We start from the raw sequence: 18,561 nt of genomic DNA, 5'->3' as shown, positions 1-18,561 counted from the left end.
ATAAAGACTTGGAGGAGAACATGAAAATGGCTCATCACAGTGTTATCTAAGTTAGATATGGAATTATCATTGTGACTGATGACAGACACAGTGTGCAGTCACAGTGCACCTAGAAAAGAACACTGCCAGAATCTTGAGTACCTGGGTAATGGCCAAAGGTCAGATATAATGATAATAATGATGATGATAATAATATTAATGATAATGAAAATAATAGTAATAATAATAATCATCATCATCATCATCATCATCATCATCATCATCATAATGGCTTACAATGTAGTTATCCAGGGTAGCCTCTTCAATGTTGACCATTGCTTTACCAGAGGGCCCTGCCATTATTACTACCCCAGCGTTGCCAGATACTCATTTATATAACTGGGTTGAGGGAGACAGACAGTGTAGTGGATAGAAACATCTTGTCCAAGGACATCAGCACTGGGCGGGAATCAAACTCGGGTCCTCCGATTGGGAGTCAAGAGTCTCATCCATTATGCCTCAGCACCCCCAAAGACTTTGATCAGCATCAGACAGGTACATGATAGGACTGACCCTTGAAATTAACCCTTTTGTTGTCAAGATGTTTCCATTCTCTATAGGGTCATCAGTACATGAAACACCTAGGCCTCACTTCACGAAAAGTTGCTATGACAGCATCTCTTGCTCAAATGGAATGGCAAATGTCATGGTAATGACAAGAATCCACCAGCTTCCTGATTGACTGTTGCTGCTGTACTGAAAGTTGATCTTCTAGCAAGATTGGCTATCCTAACATCTTTTATGAAACGGAGCCCAGGTCCCTGTCAATAATGGTTTAACTCTTTACGTGCCACGATGGCACACCCAACACAGTCGACGGTGTGCCAAGTTCGTATATTTTGCTCAGATGCACAGACCCGCCCAAACCAATCGATAAATCACCAAATGCCACAGTACAATGAAATCTTCATTTGCGATTTTATTTCTCTCACATGTAGCTTGCACTGTGTGGTGATCAAATTTTAAGCGATGTTTCCTTTTAAATTTTTGAGTAAATTTTAAGTCTCTATGATTGCTTTGTGGGCAAAAGTCACGCCTGAACAAAAAAGTAGCTACTGGTCATTTAACAGAAAAACAATCATAAATCTGTCATGAAATTTACATCATAGCAAAGCTTGGAATTTTATTTACAACTTTGATAATTCCATGTCCAGCATAACAATAATCTATAAAATGTAACATGAGTTTGAAAAACAGAATGTTTCCCCAAAACATGCATGCATTGATGTATCAGAATAAATGTGGCACATAGGAGGTTTACACTGCATGGCACATAAAGAGTAAGGAACCCTGTGCACATTCTCATGTATGATCAATTTCTAATACATTCAAAGGGTAGTGTTTTGCTCTTCATACACTAAAATGAAAATCCATTTAACAATCCACCCCATACCCTCTGGCACTCATTCAGACAGTGCTTCCAACAAGGAGAACACACATGAAGTCATATACATGTTAACCTAAAAACTAGACACAGCTTTCTGTCAGTCGAGAATAATTATGTCTTTTGATTCTTTCAAGAAGACACTGAAAACTTATCTGTTCAAGTACTGATGACTGTATAATATTATGTTATGTCAAGCACATAGAGAATTTTGTTAATTATTATGTGCTTTATAAATGTGAATTATTATTATTATTATTATTATTATTATTATTATTATTATTATTATTATTATTATTATTACTATCTATTATTATTATTATTATTATTATTATAATTATTATTACTATTATTACATATTATTATCATTATCATCATCATTATCATTATGTCATGATAGCATGATATAGGACCCTATTGAAAGATATGGCCATAGGAGAAAAGAATGCCATTCGCTGACATTTCCTCTGATGCATAGTCATGATTATCAAACCACGCGAACCATGATCATCAGTCAACCAAGAAAATGATCTGCAGCTAGAATTTTCTTGTCATTGTGAATCCACATCTCCTGTGTTATCATCACTAAATGATCAATGATGATACCATAGCAAGCTGTCCCCAAAGTGTTTCTGGTATATTCATCGTCGGACATGTAGGTATTTAGCAGCTGGCTTGAATGAAAACATGCCCATGATCGGCATATTTCTTTGACAAAATTATCTACTTTTTTTCATAATTGGCTTTAAAATTCCATGAAACTGTTAGATGAGAAACAAGAAATGTTATTGATAAATTAAAGGAACGATTGGTAGAACAAGGATTTTGAACGCCGATGCCATATCGTCTGTATTCACCATGCAGATTTGTACACTGCATGCTTGCATGCATGTAGTGCATCACACCGCTTCACATTCCAGCTCTGCACATGACCTGCACAAGCGAGTAGTTTGTTTTCACTCCAGCCATACATGTAGCAGTAACACTGAAAGCGCAACCATGAGAATTGAGGTGTGCAGTAGAATTATGATGGGGCATATTACAATACTGAAGATTTTACACTTTCTAAAAAAATATGGTCAGAATGATTTATTAGACACTAATAAAAGTACCTCCAGCTGGTGTGTTGAAGCTTTTATGAAGAGTTTACAGATAGTAAACACATGACCAGTGAGTTTTATTGCTTTTTTCAGCTCACAAGTTACACGTATTGTGCCTGAGGCCTAATGGCTGGGCATTAGCATTTACTGATTTACCATTTAGGATTATCCATGCATCTACTACAAAAGATTGTGCAACCTTCTTCACACTTGATGGACTAAAACCTACGTAAGTCACTGCGATACTGTAAAACGAGGAATGATCGCGTGCATTTTAATTTTGTGAATTTCACGAGCGCCAAGATTCGTGAAATTAAACTGCATGCGAAAGTTCTCGTCTACACTATATGCATTGAATGCCTGTAGCAATTCGCGAAAGTTTCATGCCGTAAAAAAGGCCGCCAGCTCCAATTCGTGAAAACTTCATGCCGTGAATGTATCATGTTTTACAGTAAATAACACAATAAATCTAGCATACATACGGAACACGTTTGTTGGCAAGACTTTAGAGAGTGTACAAAAAACAGGTTTGAACTTTACCTAACTGTCATTTAGTGAAAGTCAATGTGTGTATCAGATTCACCCAGGTACTGCTGACGGTATTTTTAGCATTCTAGTTTTGGGGCAACTCACTTCTTCTTTTGGAAAATTATCAAGTAATATGATATTTCTAGTGTTTGTCATATCAACACCATTTAAAAGAGGACAAATTTACATTTTCACCAACAAATTTCCATTTTCATAGATTTCAAATATTATGTCCACACTTTATGCCAAATGGAAAATCTAGTTTTGAAAAATATCATAAATTCCCCCAAAATATTGCAGATTGTAATATTTTTCATATTTAATTGTAAGTTTTCCTAAAATTTCTACCCAATTTTTCAGATTAGTTTCCATGGGAACCAATGCAGAAATTTCTAGGTATTTATCTCTTTTCATTGCTAAGATACACGTATATGAAGAACTGTGATTCATGTCTGCAATGTCCAAGTAATAGATTTTTCTTTAGAACATTATTAATGCACAAACAAAGACAAAAAAGGCACAGCTACAATTGAAAAGCAATGGACCCTGCATTCCACTCAATTTTGATGGTCAAATTGTTCAACCCACAGTGCATGCAGGCTTTGAATTTACAGCAAGCCATGGATAGGAAGCAGACATGCACTGCAATCTACATGGCACAATAGAATCTAGTCGGCAGCTGTGGGGGATTATTAGAACCAGCAGACAAATTACTTTGATGGTTCGCACTGGTGGCATAGGGGGATTTTACTTTGCACGGATCAGTGCCAGGGCATGCAGTAGGCCAACTGTCTAATTTTGAATATTGCACTGCATCCTGCATATGTCTTGTAACTAAAGGAAAACTTTCTTCAACTCTGGTAAGCTACCAGTGTTAGGTTTGTTTAACAGTTCAACATGAGCTGGCCCTGTTAAGACAGTGAGTGACAATGACATTAAAAAATCAACCATAATGATTCAGATTAGATTATGTTTATTCATTCTTATTTTGCAAATCAGAGTTTTAGCATTGGTAATTTTCATTTTACATTCATGCTGGTTTTGTTTAATTCTTTGATTCTTGAGTATAACATACGAGATATTTTGCCTTGACTATAGGACTGGGTAAATAATTACTTACTCCCAAGAACAATGAGTATTAATAGAAAACCCAAGCTCCATATCCTCGCTGCCATTTTGAATTTTAGCTCTAAGTAGAAACAGTTGCCTTCTTGTCGAAAAGAGATTTTGCAAGTAATATTTCTCAGAAGACTAGGTTATGATATAGTTTCAAGTAGTTCAAGTGCAATGGTGCAACAACAACAACAACAACAACAACAACAACAAAACGGAGAAAAGACAAACGAGCAACCAACCAACAAAACCTGACCCCAACACCAACATCCCCTCTCTTATGCTCTGTAAAAGATGACTTTTCTCAATTGATGGGAGAACAAAAAGTATTGTTACTGTTTGCTTCTTTACTTGCTACATTGTAGATTTTTTTATATCATCCCAACGTGTACAATGAAGCTGCTAGCTATACTTCATTACTGTGCACTAATGTGATAATAACCACAAGCATAAGGGAATTATCGATACAACAAGAAGGTAAAACTTCAGATCCCACTATCATTATCTATATATTATCTAAATTCATACACTTTACCATTTGGCTATAATGACATATTTCAATGTAATGAAGAAAACTGCCAGTGGTGAGGATTTTGTTACAATTAATGAGTGTGCCCTAGAATATTCAGTTTGGGGGCAGTATAGGTTGCCAGTATTTTGTCTGTGAGAATCTACGGATGATGGCAACATCCAGAGTAGCACCGAGTACAGGAGGATTGTACCTGAGAGAACATTGTTCATGCAATAAATTGTGCAGGTTACCGAGGCCCAATTTCTCCACATCACTTGCTCTATTTCTTGCGCTGTGTACGCATATCCCGCGCATGCTCATTTCTGCCAGACCCCATTTTGTCTGTTGCAATTTCCGCATATTTATTTTCCCCCTTTTCCAGGCCATTGCGAATCCTGCAGGTATTGATTTAACTGTGTAATTCTTTTCTGCAAGTTCCTTCTTCCTATTCAAATAGTACCATCTTTATCGAATGAACCATAGGCCTACCATGCTGATGACTTTGAGGTATTTCCAGGCTTGCTGTTTATTACAGTTTCCATGTTTCTTGCCCAGCACAGTGCGAACAGAAAGTACAGGTAAACCCGTCTACCACGGCTTCCTAAAGTAACCCATCGTTTCCTAGATAAAGTTATTCCTTGGAGACTTGAAACATGACACATCCCATTCCTGAAAGCGGAGAATTAAATACCAGAGGTGACCACTACGGCTAGACATACAGGCCAGTACCAGAAGTATTTTCGATGTGGCAGTCCTTATTTGTCTGAAGATGGACTTTTAGTGGACATGTATATCTGTGTGAAAGAGAACTTACTGTAAAGTGGGACAGGAAAGAAAAGTGATCAGAAAAAAAATGCATGCTACACGGATAAAGAGAAATTGGGGATACAAATTAACAAAAGGGCAGGAACCAAGTGAAATGATTCGTCATCAGGCTGTAACAAGGATTTCAAAATGGGAAATTTCATAATGAACCTTTATAAGGGAATGAAGCAACCGAGTGGAGTTAGGATCTGGGAGGAACATTATAGTCAGAAACAGGAAAATGTGTGTGTGTGTGTGTGTGTGTGTGTGTGTGTGTGTGTGCGTGTGTGGGGGGGGGGGGGTACGCAAGAATATGTTCAACCTTGGAGAGGGGGAACATGCAAGCAAAAAAGTGTTGACACTGAGCAGAGGGAGGGTTAAGGAGGTAGTCTCCCTCCCCAAGGAGGGAAATTTTGTATTCTTTTATTCTTGTTGTGCATTTTGAGAAAACAGAAATCAATTTTGTTTACAAGTATTTCCCTAATGTGCTTGGATGTTACATGCGTAAACACCCTGTATTAGCACATAAAGCTTCTCTGGACTGGTAGTATCACCATAGCTCCTCAGCAAAGACAAAAATTTCACTCTTAGGCAGTATAATACATGTATGCCTAATCTATGTCATAGTGTAGACAGGATTCAATGATGGATACATACATAAAGAGGATTGAGCATCAGACATTAAATAGCCCGTTGAGAGTGGGTAGCTACGGTAAAGCTTTCCTATACTTTTCAATAAATGCAATGTCATCACTGTCTGGTAAAATCACAATTAGGGACACATTCTTCAGAGCTTGAGTGGTTTGGTTGCAAGGCTGTATTACCCATTCTACTACCGACTGACCCACTGACACAGCATCACACCAAAAAGAGGCTGATGTGGAATGGATTTGTAATTATCAGCCTTCCCGCTTCTTGGTGCCGCATCCCTCCATTTCGGCAAAGGTTTGCTCAAAATAGCAACTGTGAAAGACCACATGACATCATGTCAAAATTTCTGATGTATCTTACAATGAAAGAGTCTGAATGCGAAATACACTGTAGGTTAGGTGCCATTTTGAAACATTTCAAAGTATGTCCATCATCAGATAGAGCAAATTAGAACCTTTCCAGTGATATACATCACTTATTTCTTATCAAGGAATATTCTGGGAGATATGATAAAAAATATTCCATATTTTGCATCTCCTCATTTTTTTTTTGTAGCAGGTTTAATCACAAATATCTCAAATTAACAAGAATGGAGTTGGCTCCTTTTGCAATCAAACTATTCAACTCTATAAAAGTGGATTTACATCATGCAACAACATACGACTATTCTCAAGCCCTCTTTTGGACAAGCCTTATATTTCAACATACCTATATAGCAATTGTGTTGTGTTCTCTTTCGAAGCATAAATTTGTAACCCATTACCATTTGCATGTGAATCTCAAGTAATTTGTGCATTCTATCATCAGATATCTATATCACCAAGCATCTTAGTCACTAGGTATACTGGAACTTTTATAGGGGCTAATGACCATGTGTGTTCAAACACATGACAACAATGTCTTTCCTTTCAAATCCTTTATTTAGGTTATTTTAGGATGCTTTACCTGCCTTAGCCAAAATGATGTATCAAAAGCAAAACCATAACATAAATATCCTTGTATACCTCAGGAAGAGAAGAAGATGTATTTCTCTTGTGATAAATTCATAAAAGTTTATAATGCCTCCTTTAGCATTCTCAAATGCTGCACACAAATTCACTTAATCCAATTGTTCATACCTAAACTTCTGATATTGGTGATACAATGGCTGAAATATCTCTGACAAGTAGGTTGTCCTATCACTGAGCTAATGGCAAGAGAAATTATGACCACTTCTAATTTATGGGACTCACGATCTAGTGGAGATGCCATATACACTAATGGAAGTCTTTGTTGACAGTTGATGCCTGGATAGCTAGAAAGCACTTTGGGTGAGCTAAATTGCATTTCCATTATTCCATTAATCCTGACAAGATATTTTGTGTGTGTATGTGTGTTGGGGGGGGGGGGGGGATAGGTGGGGGTGGTGGTGGGGGGCCTGCCAATTAAGACAGCTCAACTTGGTTCAGCTTGGCAGTGAATGATTCCGCAGAAGCCCAGAATACATCTCCCCACCACACCACACATCTGATGGGGCAGAATGACACAGGGCTGGTTCACCCATCTGCATACAAAGTGCCTTAGCTAGGGCCAATGATCAAGCAAGGACAACCTATGGGAACTATCATTATTATTATCATCGTTATTTGGTCTTATTCATACAGGGGGCCACTTTAATGATGTGAGTACTCTTGCATGTCTCAGTGGGACTTGTTCACATGAGAACAGAAATAAAATATAAATACAAAAACAAGAATTTATGAAGTGCAAATAATATCATTCAAGAACATGTTTTAAGTAAACTCTAGAGAAACCTGTGTCACGTGGTGAAATGTATGCATATGTGGGTAATGCTCCAGAAAATGAAAGCACTTTTCCTCCTCTCCCTTTACTGACTTCAGGTAATATCAATCTGTTGAATCTCTTGTTCCACAGCAATGAATTCCATAAATAGTCATACGTAACATTGTATACTGAGAGTTATAACTCTGTATATCTTGAATGTGTGATATTATAGAAGCATAATGATATACATAAAAGGACATTGAAGTGAGATATCTGCGAAGTGATGACTACTTTCCATAGTTTGATGCTGTATGTTAAAATCTCTGGTGAATGCTACTTACATCTCAACACGTTCCACTTTGATACCCCATGGGTCGGTGGCCTCATCAAGACTTGACTACAGGTAAAATAAGATGGAAAAGAGGGGAAAAAACAACAACATAAATAATAAACATCATGGTCTCTACAGGTAATATCACCTGTTTTAATAATGTTATATTATCATTTTACATCACCACACTGTTATTCTTTGTTTTTGTGCTTTTGAAACTTGTATTCAATTTCTATTTGATTGAATGCATCTATAAACAAATCAAACCAAACAAACAAACAAAACAAATCACCTGTTTAACATACATTGTGCATAAAATGATGCTATAAACACTCTTTGCAGGGTTGATCTAAATGTATAATATTAATACTGAAGCTGGCATTCAGGCTGGTGGTTGCATTTGAAACAGTTTCTGATATTTGATAGCATGCATCACAGGAAAAATGATGCAGTTAGTAGTCATCAGGTGTTAACATATTAACCCATTGAGGACAGACTGATTTTGCTGCAACACGCATTTCCCATAGACCCCTGCCCGAGTATACTCTGGACTCGTCCTCAACGGGTTAAATCACACATCCATGAATGTCTTGATAGAGAAATGGAAATGAAATCAAATCCTTGAAAAGTATATGCACTACCTGTCTTTTGAAATGATAAAAAAACAAGGTCTTTACGGGGAAAGTGAACTTGCCATACAGACTTGCACTGAAGATAATCACATTAATCTGCCCCTTTCAGATCCTCACAAAATTCACATATTCTCTTGTCGGTTTTTGATTGGATTATATCAGCACATTCCATAAACACAGCAGCCATTAGAAAACATCCTGTTAAATGCACTCTTAGCTGCAATGGCCCTGTGCTTATCTGTCTGGTGTCTCGGCTACAATAAAGGGCGGACAAATGAACAAATTGATTCAGGGTCAGGAGAATATAATTTAACTTTCATTCAATTCACATCAATTTCCCTTGATTCTCATATTCCTGACTGCCTGTCAAAAAAAAAAAAATGTGCATGGAGGAAATTATTCTTTGCAGGGGGGGGGGGGCATAAATGCAGCCATGTATTCAGGGATCCACTCATCATCACTCATGCTTGTTGCAGGAGCATGAATGATGCATAATTTTGACACAATTTGAAAAACTGAAGCCGCAGATTCTGGACAATAGCACAGAAGAGATTTTAAACCGATCTCCACTGTTGTGTTGGTGGTTAGCTCCTTTTATAGTGTGTACAATGAAATTTTTCTCTGCTATATAATTATGTCGAAGCAACTGACACCAGTTATGTAATTGTCACACACCTTAGGTTTCTCCCACATGATAGGCCAAGCAATCTGAACCACTTCCAGCAAAAAAAAAGAGACTTATTCTACTTCTATTAATGATACCTAACATTTGAGTTATAGAAGACACACATTGGAAAACAGAATGTTTATGATTCAAAAAAGAGAACTGAAAGTGCTGCATAGAACAATTATCATTATCACAATCATCACCCTGATAACTTATAAGTTGCAGGACACTCATCATAAAACTAATCATCCAATCATGAAATAGTTTCATAAAGTCAGTGATTATAATCTGGCTGATTTCATGAAATACACTGTAGCAGATAAAATAAGTAATGGTAAACACTATAATACTAGAATATACATACACATGCGTACCATGAAGCTGTCCATACAAACAAAAAGTGATAATATAAAAAGTGGTTATTATAGGACCATTCGACTGATTTTGATTGACAAGCTGCCAGTGACATTAGCACAATAAATATGATCTCAGAATCATACACAGCACATCAGAACAGATTTGGGGAAAGCCAAGCTTGTAAGAGATGAGGTTGCAGCAAAAACACCTGCATAAACCAATCATATAACTCTGGAAAAGAAGGACCACTACATAACACATTACCACAAAATCTTTAGAAAGCATCTGCACATACTGATTTTCTGATTTTAGTATTGCTCTAAAGTTTGCCAGCCACTCTCAACTTTCTATAATTTACTTTGTCAGACACAAAAGATCAAAATCCTGCAACATCATCTCTGCATATTAAAAACTGGAGAGTTTCTGTTATGAAAGTATTCTTGAACTTCAAAATTCAAACAGGACATAGTAAACACATAAAACTGTTGGCTTCCTGAACAAAGAGCAAGGTCCCAAATTAGTTTCTTTGCAGTCTCTTAGCTGCAATTTCTGTGACATACTGTCAGGGTACCCATTTTATTGTAGGAACGATAAAAATTAAATTGTCACTATGCTGCCCTTTCTTGCATTAATCCGTTGAGGACAAACTGATTTTGCTATAACACATATTTCCCACAGACACCTGCCTGAGTACTATACTCAGGACTAGTCTTCAACAGGTTAATATTAAATGGGTTAGTCATATACCGGTTAGTGATTGGCCAAACAGAGTCACATGATGGAGGTACATTCATTATGTTCCCCCATATATTCATTCATTCATTCATTCATTTATTTTTCATTTCCAACAGAAACATATAAATATATTACAAAAATTGAATACAGTGCATAAATTTCATCATACAAAGTAAAGGATAAATTTACAGAAAACTTGTAGGTATAGGAAAATGTTGGAAATGGGGAGGAATGCTAAAAAGCTGAGCTTGTAGACTGTGACATACTGTCAGGGTACCCATTTTATTGTAGGAATGATAAAAATTAAATTGTCACTATGCTGCTCTTTCTTGCATTTATCCGTTGAGGACAAACTGATTTTGCTATAACACATATTTCCCACAGACACCTGCCTGAGTACTATGCTCACAACTAGTCTTCAACAGGTTAATGTTAAATGGGTTAGTCATATACCGGTTAGTGATTGGCTAAACAGAGTCACATGATGGAGGTACATTCATTATGTTCCCCCATATATGGGCGAACATTCTTGGTAATGTTCTCCCATGGGAAAACATTGTCACGTAGCAATTGACAGAAAGCCTAGGACCGCACGCGCACAGTGAATTTGGCTCTGTGCGAGCAAGCGATCGGGTGCATTGTGCTGCATGCATGCATGGTTGCAAAGATCACACACTGTAACATTACACAGCCTAGTCGCTGTAAGTATAGCGCACAGCGTATTATCAGCGTCTGGTCAGGCTACGTACACTGAATCTCTACGATCTTTGTGGTTGACATTGACGTATTTTACTAACCATATAATGTAACAGATGATGACTTTTGTTGTCGGGAATATGTACCAAACGTTCCACCCTCAGGGTTTGAAATGCTATTTCAAGAGGCTATAAGTCCCTCGACTTTGTCTCGGGACTTATAACCTCCCTCAATAGTATTTCAAACCCTTCGGGTGGAACATTTTGGTATGTTCCCTCCCCCGCCAGTCATCATCTATATAATGTTGTCTTCTCCCCTACCTGCATAAAGTGACTGATGCCCTCACGATCTGACAGGATCTCAGAAAGGTTCTTGGTTCCGAGCACATTGCGCAGGGTGGTCTGGGCGAGAAGTCGGGTGGAGGCGTTGGCGTCCTCGACATTGGCGATGCTGATGGTGGCGTTCTGGACGCGGTAGTAGACTACAGCATCCACTGAGACTGTCACACTGTCTTTGGTCAAAATCTGTCGCAGGAATCAAACAAAGTTGATGTGAACACAAAATTTGAAGGGGCCTACCGTACTTATCAGTTAACATTAATTAACATTGTGATATTATGCATTTTGGTACAATACCCAAAAAAGACAATCATAAATCAATTTTTTTTCAGTAATTTCGTGCCATCTGAGAAACCTTAACGAAAAATCATTTTGATGAAAGGAAACAAAGAAATGTTAACACAAACAAAAGAAATAACTTTTAGAAATGGAAAAGTTTTGATGGCAATACAAAGTTGAAATATGTAGGCCTATAAACCACCTTCAAAGATAAATACTACAGAAGTAGATATCAAAGTGCTGTAACAAGATAGATGGATGGACAGGAAGATAATTGCCAATGGCATTCAATCTCTTGTCTAGACAGAAACTTTCACATGCTTGCATTTTACTTTCGCAAAGTTTTAGCTCCCTCCGTGCAAAATTCACAAAAGGTTTCATGTGCACCAACACTTTCGGTTTTAAAGTATATTACTACACACAAGTGCGCTATGGAGTAGGACCATGGCAGAGAATGTGAGAATAGACCCCACCCTTCCGCCACCCCCCCCCCCCCCAAATATTCATAATTGGCATGATGTCATGTACATACAGGAGCCTAATTATGGAAGCAGATGGCCCACATGACAAGCGCCACCCTCCCAAAAAAGTGCAACCAGCAGCCATTGACCTCCTGAAACGTCATGGTAATTTCAATTTTGCATCCTGGAGTGAAAAACACACAGCAGTTTTCCATCACGTGTGTCAGAAATTGCTCCTGACAGAAATGAGGGCCATACAGACATAAGCACAAAACTCTGATCTTGAGTTCATATTGCATGACTATGATAGGAGTGAACAACACAGAACAGAACTGAAATTGGCCATGTATATAATACAAAGGTATTTGGCAGACACATTTTCTGAAAGGACTTAGATATACAAAGGGACACAGCAGCTCTGTCAGAGAACCAATATTCATATATATATACATATATATATATATATACGGGTATACATATACACATACACACACACACACACAAACACACACACATATATACATATAATCATAAGACAGACCATTATGCAACTTTACAGCTGCCGTTCAGTTTTTATACTTTTACTTGTCCTCGGAATGAAAGATACAAGCACATGCACGTATAGAACTAGATTTAAATTGATAAACTAAGTTATTTTCACTGATTGCACATTATGATGAGATAAACTGTATTTTATTTTTAAAGAAACTGAGAATGTTAGAATAATAATGCATGTGAAATATTCAAAAGTCATCTCTTTGTAAGGTAAGTACATTTATGATGTTTGTCTTAATTAACCCATTGAGGACGAGTTCCGAATATATTTGGGCAAGTGTCTACTGGAAATATGTGTTGTAGCAAAATCAAACCGTCTTGAATGTTTTAAGTATGTCATAATTCTACTAGGTGATATAGCTTTGATAATGTCGGCTACACAAAAAACATATATCTTGGTATGTAAATATTCAACAGGGGGGGGGGGGGGGTGGGGGTTCAGGGTGTGTCTCTCAAATAACATCAATCAATCTAATGGTATAAGCTGCATACGTGTATCAATGTTCTTCTGCATTGAAAATTCTAACCTTGTGATGTGGTATATTGTACTGATATTCTCCTTGCATGTCCTCTATTGTCTTTCTTTTTTCTGTATGCTGTCTTTCATTTATATTCATTTTCTTCTTTATGTGCTACCATGCTCCCCATCAACCCATCCCCACCATCACCACCAGCACCATCATCATCACTACTACCACTATTGCATTTCTCATTGTGATCGTCTGCTCCCGAGCTCGCCTGTCATGTCAGCCATGCCTGTCCATGCATATTACATGAGACCCACCGCTGAGGTGTTTGCTCTGACAACTCGCCAGAATGTCTCGACTGCAATTAGGATTCGGCGAAAAAAAGCCTGCCCCTCATAACCGGTAAAGTCAGAAAGAGAGGCAGAATTTCAAGTCATGAAGCGAATTCCCTTCTGAGAAAAGCTTTCCAGGGGATTGCGCGGGATTCTGAAAGCAGAATCTCAATTTGAAATCTAGTAAAATTTGAGCTCATGTTTTTTCAGTCACTAAGCATATAGAAGTGACAAACAGGATTAATGATTATTTCATCTTGAGCGATGAAGAAAAATTCCCTTCATTCCAACTAGGCATGTCAAAAAACCCTAACAGTCATAAGTGATATTATTGAACTAGATTATAGCAGTGATATATTTCATGGGCTAATCATATTAATCTAAATATATGTCTTAAAGGCACTGTTTCACATTTTGGTGGCTCAAGGAATTTCACATTATGTTGACTTTACAAATGAACCAAAAAAGACCAATCCAGCACACAAACCTTTTGAGCATTATGCTGTCATTATCAAGGGAAATATGAACAAACAATCATGCTTATAAACTCTTTGGTAGATGGTTCATTCTATCAATACAGTCTGTGGAAAATATAGAGTGTGGTGAATGCACTCGCTCACAGCATTAATTTTCAACCTTACTCTTTTTGATACAAATGCAGTGTCATAGATACTCCATATTAGAGACAATATAGTAGCATGTTGAGCCAGGTAAATTCAGATTTTCAAACTGAAAACACTGTTGAACAGTACCTTTAAGATCATTATGGATTCCAACATTAAGATCATTATTGATTCCAAGCTCTTGTGAACATGTCCCATAGATGCATTTACACTAACATTTCAACCGAACAAGAAAAGGTCACGCGTGTAATTATCAGAAGTGCACTGCCATCCCATGTACTTTGTTTCAAGAACACTCATGCTAACAACACACTGGAGAATGTACAATTGTTTTAACTTTCAGCACTTTGAGAATGCATAATCACTGTCTTAAGACTCATAAGTCTATTTTGATTATGTTGCAGCAAACTACTGACAAGATATTAGGATATCCAATGTAGTGAAGTTTTTTTCCTTCATTTTACTTTATGATACTTCATATCTTGTCTCTTAGGATATTGTTTCTGTATCAAATATAGAAATTGTATCCTGTGCATGAAAATGTTACTCTGATTCCAATAATTTTGCAATATGAACATTCGATTAAAGGCATGATTTACCATTTGTAGATGAAACAAAAATCCAGCATTAGTGCTTTAAAATAGTTCTAAAATGTGACAAAGGGATAGAAACAACCACTGTAAAAATTTGAATTGGAAAAATCGATGTTAAATATACAAAATGTGAACAATTGTTACATATGTATACATATGTATGTTAAATGTTTCCAGACTAAACTGTCTAGTTATGGTTTAGTGAGAAAAATACAGATACAACCTATATCTCCTTATATTTTAGGCTTTATTGTGAAAATTTTATATGATAGGATGTTTTGTGGTTCAACAGACCTACACATATATGCATTAAATGCCATAGCTTGAATTTTTTTTTTTTAATCACTGTTCCTAAAGGTAAACAGGACCTTTAACTCTTTATGTGCCATGTTCGCATGCCCGACTTGGTTGACGGTGTGCCAAGTTTGCATATATTCTGCTCGAATGCACAAACTCGCACAAACCAACTGATAAATCGCCAAATGCTACTGTACAATGAAAGTGTTTCTTGTGATTCTGGTCCTGCCACACGTAGCTTGTATTTTATGTGGTGATTGATTATCAAGTGTTGCTCCCAGCTGGATTTGCGAGTAAATTCTAAGTTTCTGCCACTGTTCAACTGATTATGATTACATTTTTAACTGATTAATGAAAATATAAAGAACTTCACATTCCCTGGGTTTGATTATCTTTGAACATGTTGAATTTTTCATGAATGTGTTTGCTTCAGTTTACATATCAGTGTCAATACGAAGGTATGGTGGAGTTTCTCTGCAATATCTTCGTGTGAGGTATTCTCTGTCCTTTGAAGTTCTTTGCAAGTAATGAACTACTCCAATCTACATTACTGGAATACAAAAGTCAAAATAATAATATGGTGTAGTATTTGAAACATGTGATATAAAATAAAATCCCTGGAAATGATGATTTTTGTAAATGTATGGTTAGTTTACTAAAAGACAGGCAGAAGGAAGGCATATGCATCTAAGCTACCATCAGAGTATCACAAGTTAACATTGATGATGAAGCCAATCCTTACTGAATAATTGGTTGGAGGTGTACATGTGACCATGCATGCATTTTATTCTAATGCATAATTTTGTTCATGACTAGTCATAATCACTTGAATGTTGTGATGGACACTAGCCAAGATTTCATCATATTTTTTTTTTAATTGCAAATATAGCTGCTGCAGAATTTTAAATGCCTACATTTTGAACTAGAATGACAAGGATATACTTCATCATTTCATATAGAAAATAATACACAACATTTTGTTTTGGATTAGTATGATTACCCACACTCAGTACTTTCAAAGCAGTCCAAATGCCCTCGGCTATTGCCCGGGGCATGATAGATTGCACCAAAGGCACCCTGTGTGGGTAATTCCTATGATATAATGTACTCACTGATGTGTATTACATGCTCTGAATGCATGTAAATTCACATTGTAGGTTCACATCTTAGGTAGATGACCAGTTCGTATAAGTTTGCCTTGAGTAGTTTTCAGTGATCATTTGATACATTCTTATGTATGTGTCTGGGTTTTTTTAGCCCCCCCTCCCCCCCCCCTTCAAAAAAAAATAAAAAAAATAAAATCCCTCCTTGTGATGTTTTGCATTATGATACCATGTGTACTGGAATACCACCAGGCAAATTATCTTTCAGATTTTTTTAAGGCACCATGTACATGCAACAGTTTGATATAACTCGCCAATTTATTTCATTAGCATTTGTTTCATCACTCTTAATGTGACTGTCATTAAAATTTAAACAATGCAATCAGGTCAAACAATATTAAAATCATTCATGAATGCAATGGTGATACAAAAGGGACTTCAGGAACAACATAATTTGTTATAAATATATATTTGTTTGTTTACATCCATTCTGCTTCTCAGGCCAAAACAAAATAGAATTGCATTGTTGTAAGAAATTGAATAAAAAAATAATATTACAAAGGACCAAAACAAAAGTACCATCTCATGGAATACTACAGCATAGTCATTATAAAACATCTATGGTTGTAATATCATTTATAAAAGGTAGTACATATGATTCAACAGGGAAGCTGGATACCATCAGCATATGGCTTAACTGGGCTACTGGCCTCAGGGGTAAGTTAGTTAGCTCAGGTTAGCCTCTCACAAAAGGCAGATTTTGGCAATAGTATCACCATGCAGTGGGAGAAGCTTAACGGCAGGCCTGGACGCATGCAGTATGCATTACACATATGTTTGTGTTGGGGCCATGTAGTATATCATTCATCAATATCTATATGATAATGCTAGTAAAGGGTGAGACAGGATCTAGGTAGAGTTCTGTCAATTATTTAGTTGTATTTTACTCAGTGCACTGGTTAAAAATGTACTTCCATGTCTTAGCATTAATTGGCCACTTGGCCACGAAGCAAGTCGAGATATCTCCCTTTTGGTAATTGATTTGACTATATGCATTACAATGTATCATCACTAAAAGGTTTCACTGTTGTTCTAAACGCTGTTCATTTCACACTGTCTTGATGACATCATTCTGTGTTACAAAAGAAAGTGAAATGCATAGTTTGTCAAAATAAATTTGAATGTTGGCATCTCTATGAATCTTGCCACATGATGGACATAAATGAGAAGAGTTTATAAAGACACACTGGAATTGTGATGATATCAAAGTTCAATCCAAGGATTTACATGCGTCAAATTTGGGGACACAGAATCTACTTCTCCCAGGCACAGTGATTCGGTTTTGTCACTCACTGAGCTGCAGAAATATGGTCTGTCCGCTGACCAGTCTGTTCTGATGTAATCTCAATTGATGCCATCTGATCCATGCCCGTATTTAGGAGTCCCAAATTTGCTCTAAATGTCACCATCTAATTCTGCTATTCCTTATCATGCCCATCTGATCCCTAATACTATGCTTGTCCCTGCACGTAGCTACACAGATCCGAACTTTTCATAAGAGTCACACATCTGCACAGCATTGTAAACATGAACTGTTATACACACACTCTCTCACACCCACCCACCCACACACACACACGCACACACCCTCACACACAAACACACGCACATACGTTGTCAACCCAGCGGTTGGTAGCAGCCGGCTGGCTATAGCCGGACTTTGAAAAACCGAACAGGATTCATTATGCTAATAATGAGCCTGGCTGCATGCTGCATGCACCCTGCTCGCACACTGTGACAACCCTCCCCCCCCCCCCCCCAACCCGCCACCTTTGAAGAGAATAACAAGACCTCGGCAGCTTTCAGCCCTTGCATGATGACATGGACTGCATTGATGTGGGGAGAGAGGGGATTATTAGGAAGCGGGAATATACACTAAAAGGGAAATTTAAGCACAAACAATACAACATGACAAGAATAGATTATGGTACCTATTGCAAGCAGAGTCTCTTTGTTTTGGTATAGCCTGATGTGCACTAATGCACTCTTCCTCTTCAAAATCATACTTCTACAGTTGGATAATGAAAGACAACTTAGTGCTTCAAAGCCAGGAGGTTGTAAAATCAGTCTTCAGACAGTTTTGTGGACAAATCCCTTTGCAGGGCTTGTTATTTGTACCAATAAGACAGTGAAAGTGATTA

The 18,561-nt window shown here is 37.3% G+C and overlaps 1 protein-coding gene across 5 annotated transcripts in view; it reads right to left on the bottom strand.

The window, feature by feature from the left end:
* LOC139708454 (band 7 protein AGAP004871-like) overlaps positions 1 to 18,561 on the bottom strand; it is a 168,427-nt gene that overhangs the window by 12,192 nt on the left and 137,674 nt on the right. For all 5 annotated transcript variants that reach the window (XR_011709356.1, XM_071620406.1, XM_071620408.1 and 2 more), the window contains exons 5-6: positions 11,633 to 11,836; positions 8,236 to 8,291 (exon numbers count right to left, since the gene is read on the bottom strand). Coding sequence is in view for 4 of the 5 variants with exons in the window: in XM_071620406.1 (XP_071476507.1) it covers positions 8,236 to 8,291; positions 11,633 to 11,836 (260 nt within the window). In the remaining variant the exon portion in view is untranslated. The remainder of the gene's footprint in view (positions 1 to 8,235; positions 8,292 to 11,632; positions 11,837 to 18,561) is intronic.

Source organism: Diadema antillarum, unplaced genomic scaffold (assembly GCF_040938485.1).
Source record: "Diadema antillarum isolate AM-2024a unplaced genomic scaffold, OU_Dant_1.0 seq00001337_RagTag, whole genome shotgun sequence".
Taxonomy (NCBI): Eukaryota; Metazoa; Echinodermata; class Echinoidea; order Diadematoida; family Diadematidae; genus Diadema; species Diadema antillarum.
This window is presented reverse-complemented; position numbering and strand designations above follow the sequence as displayed.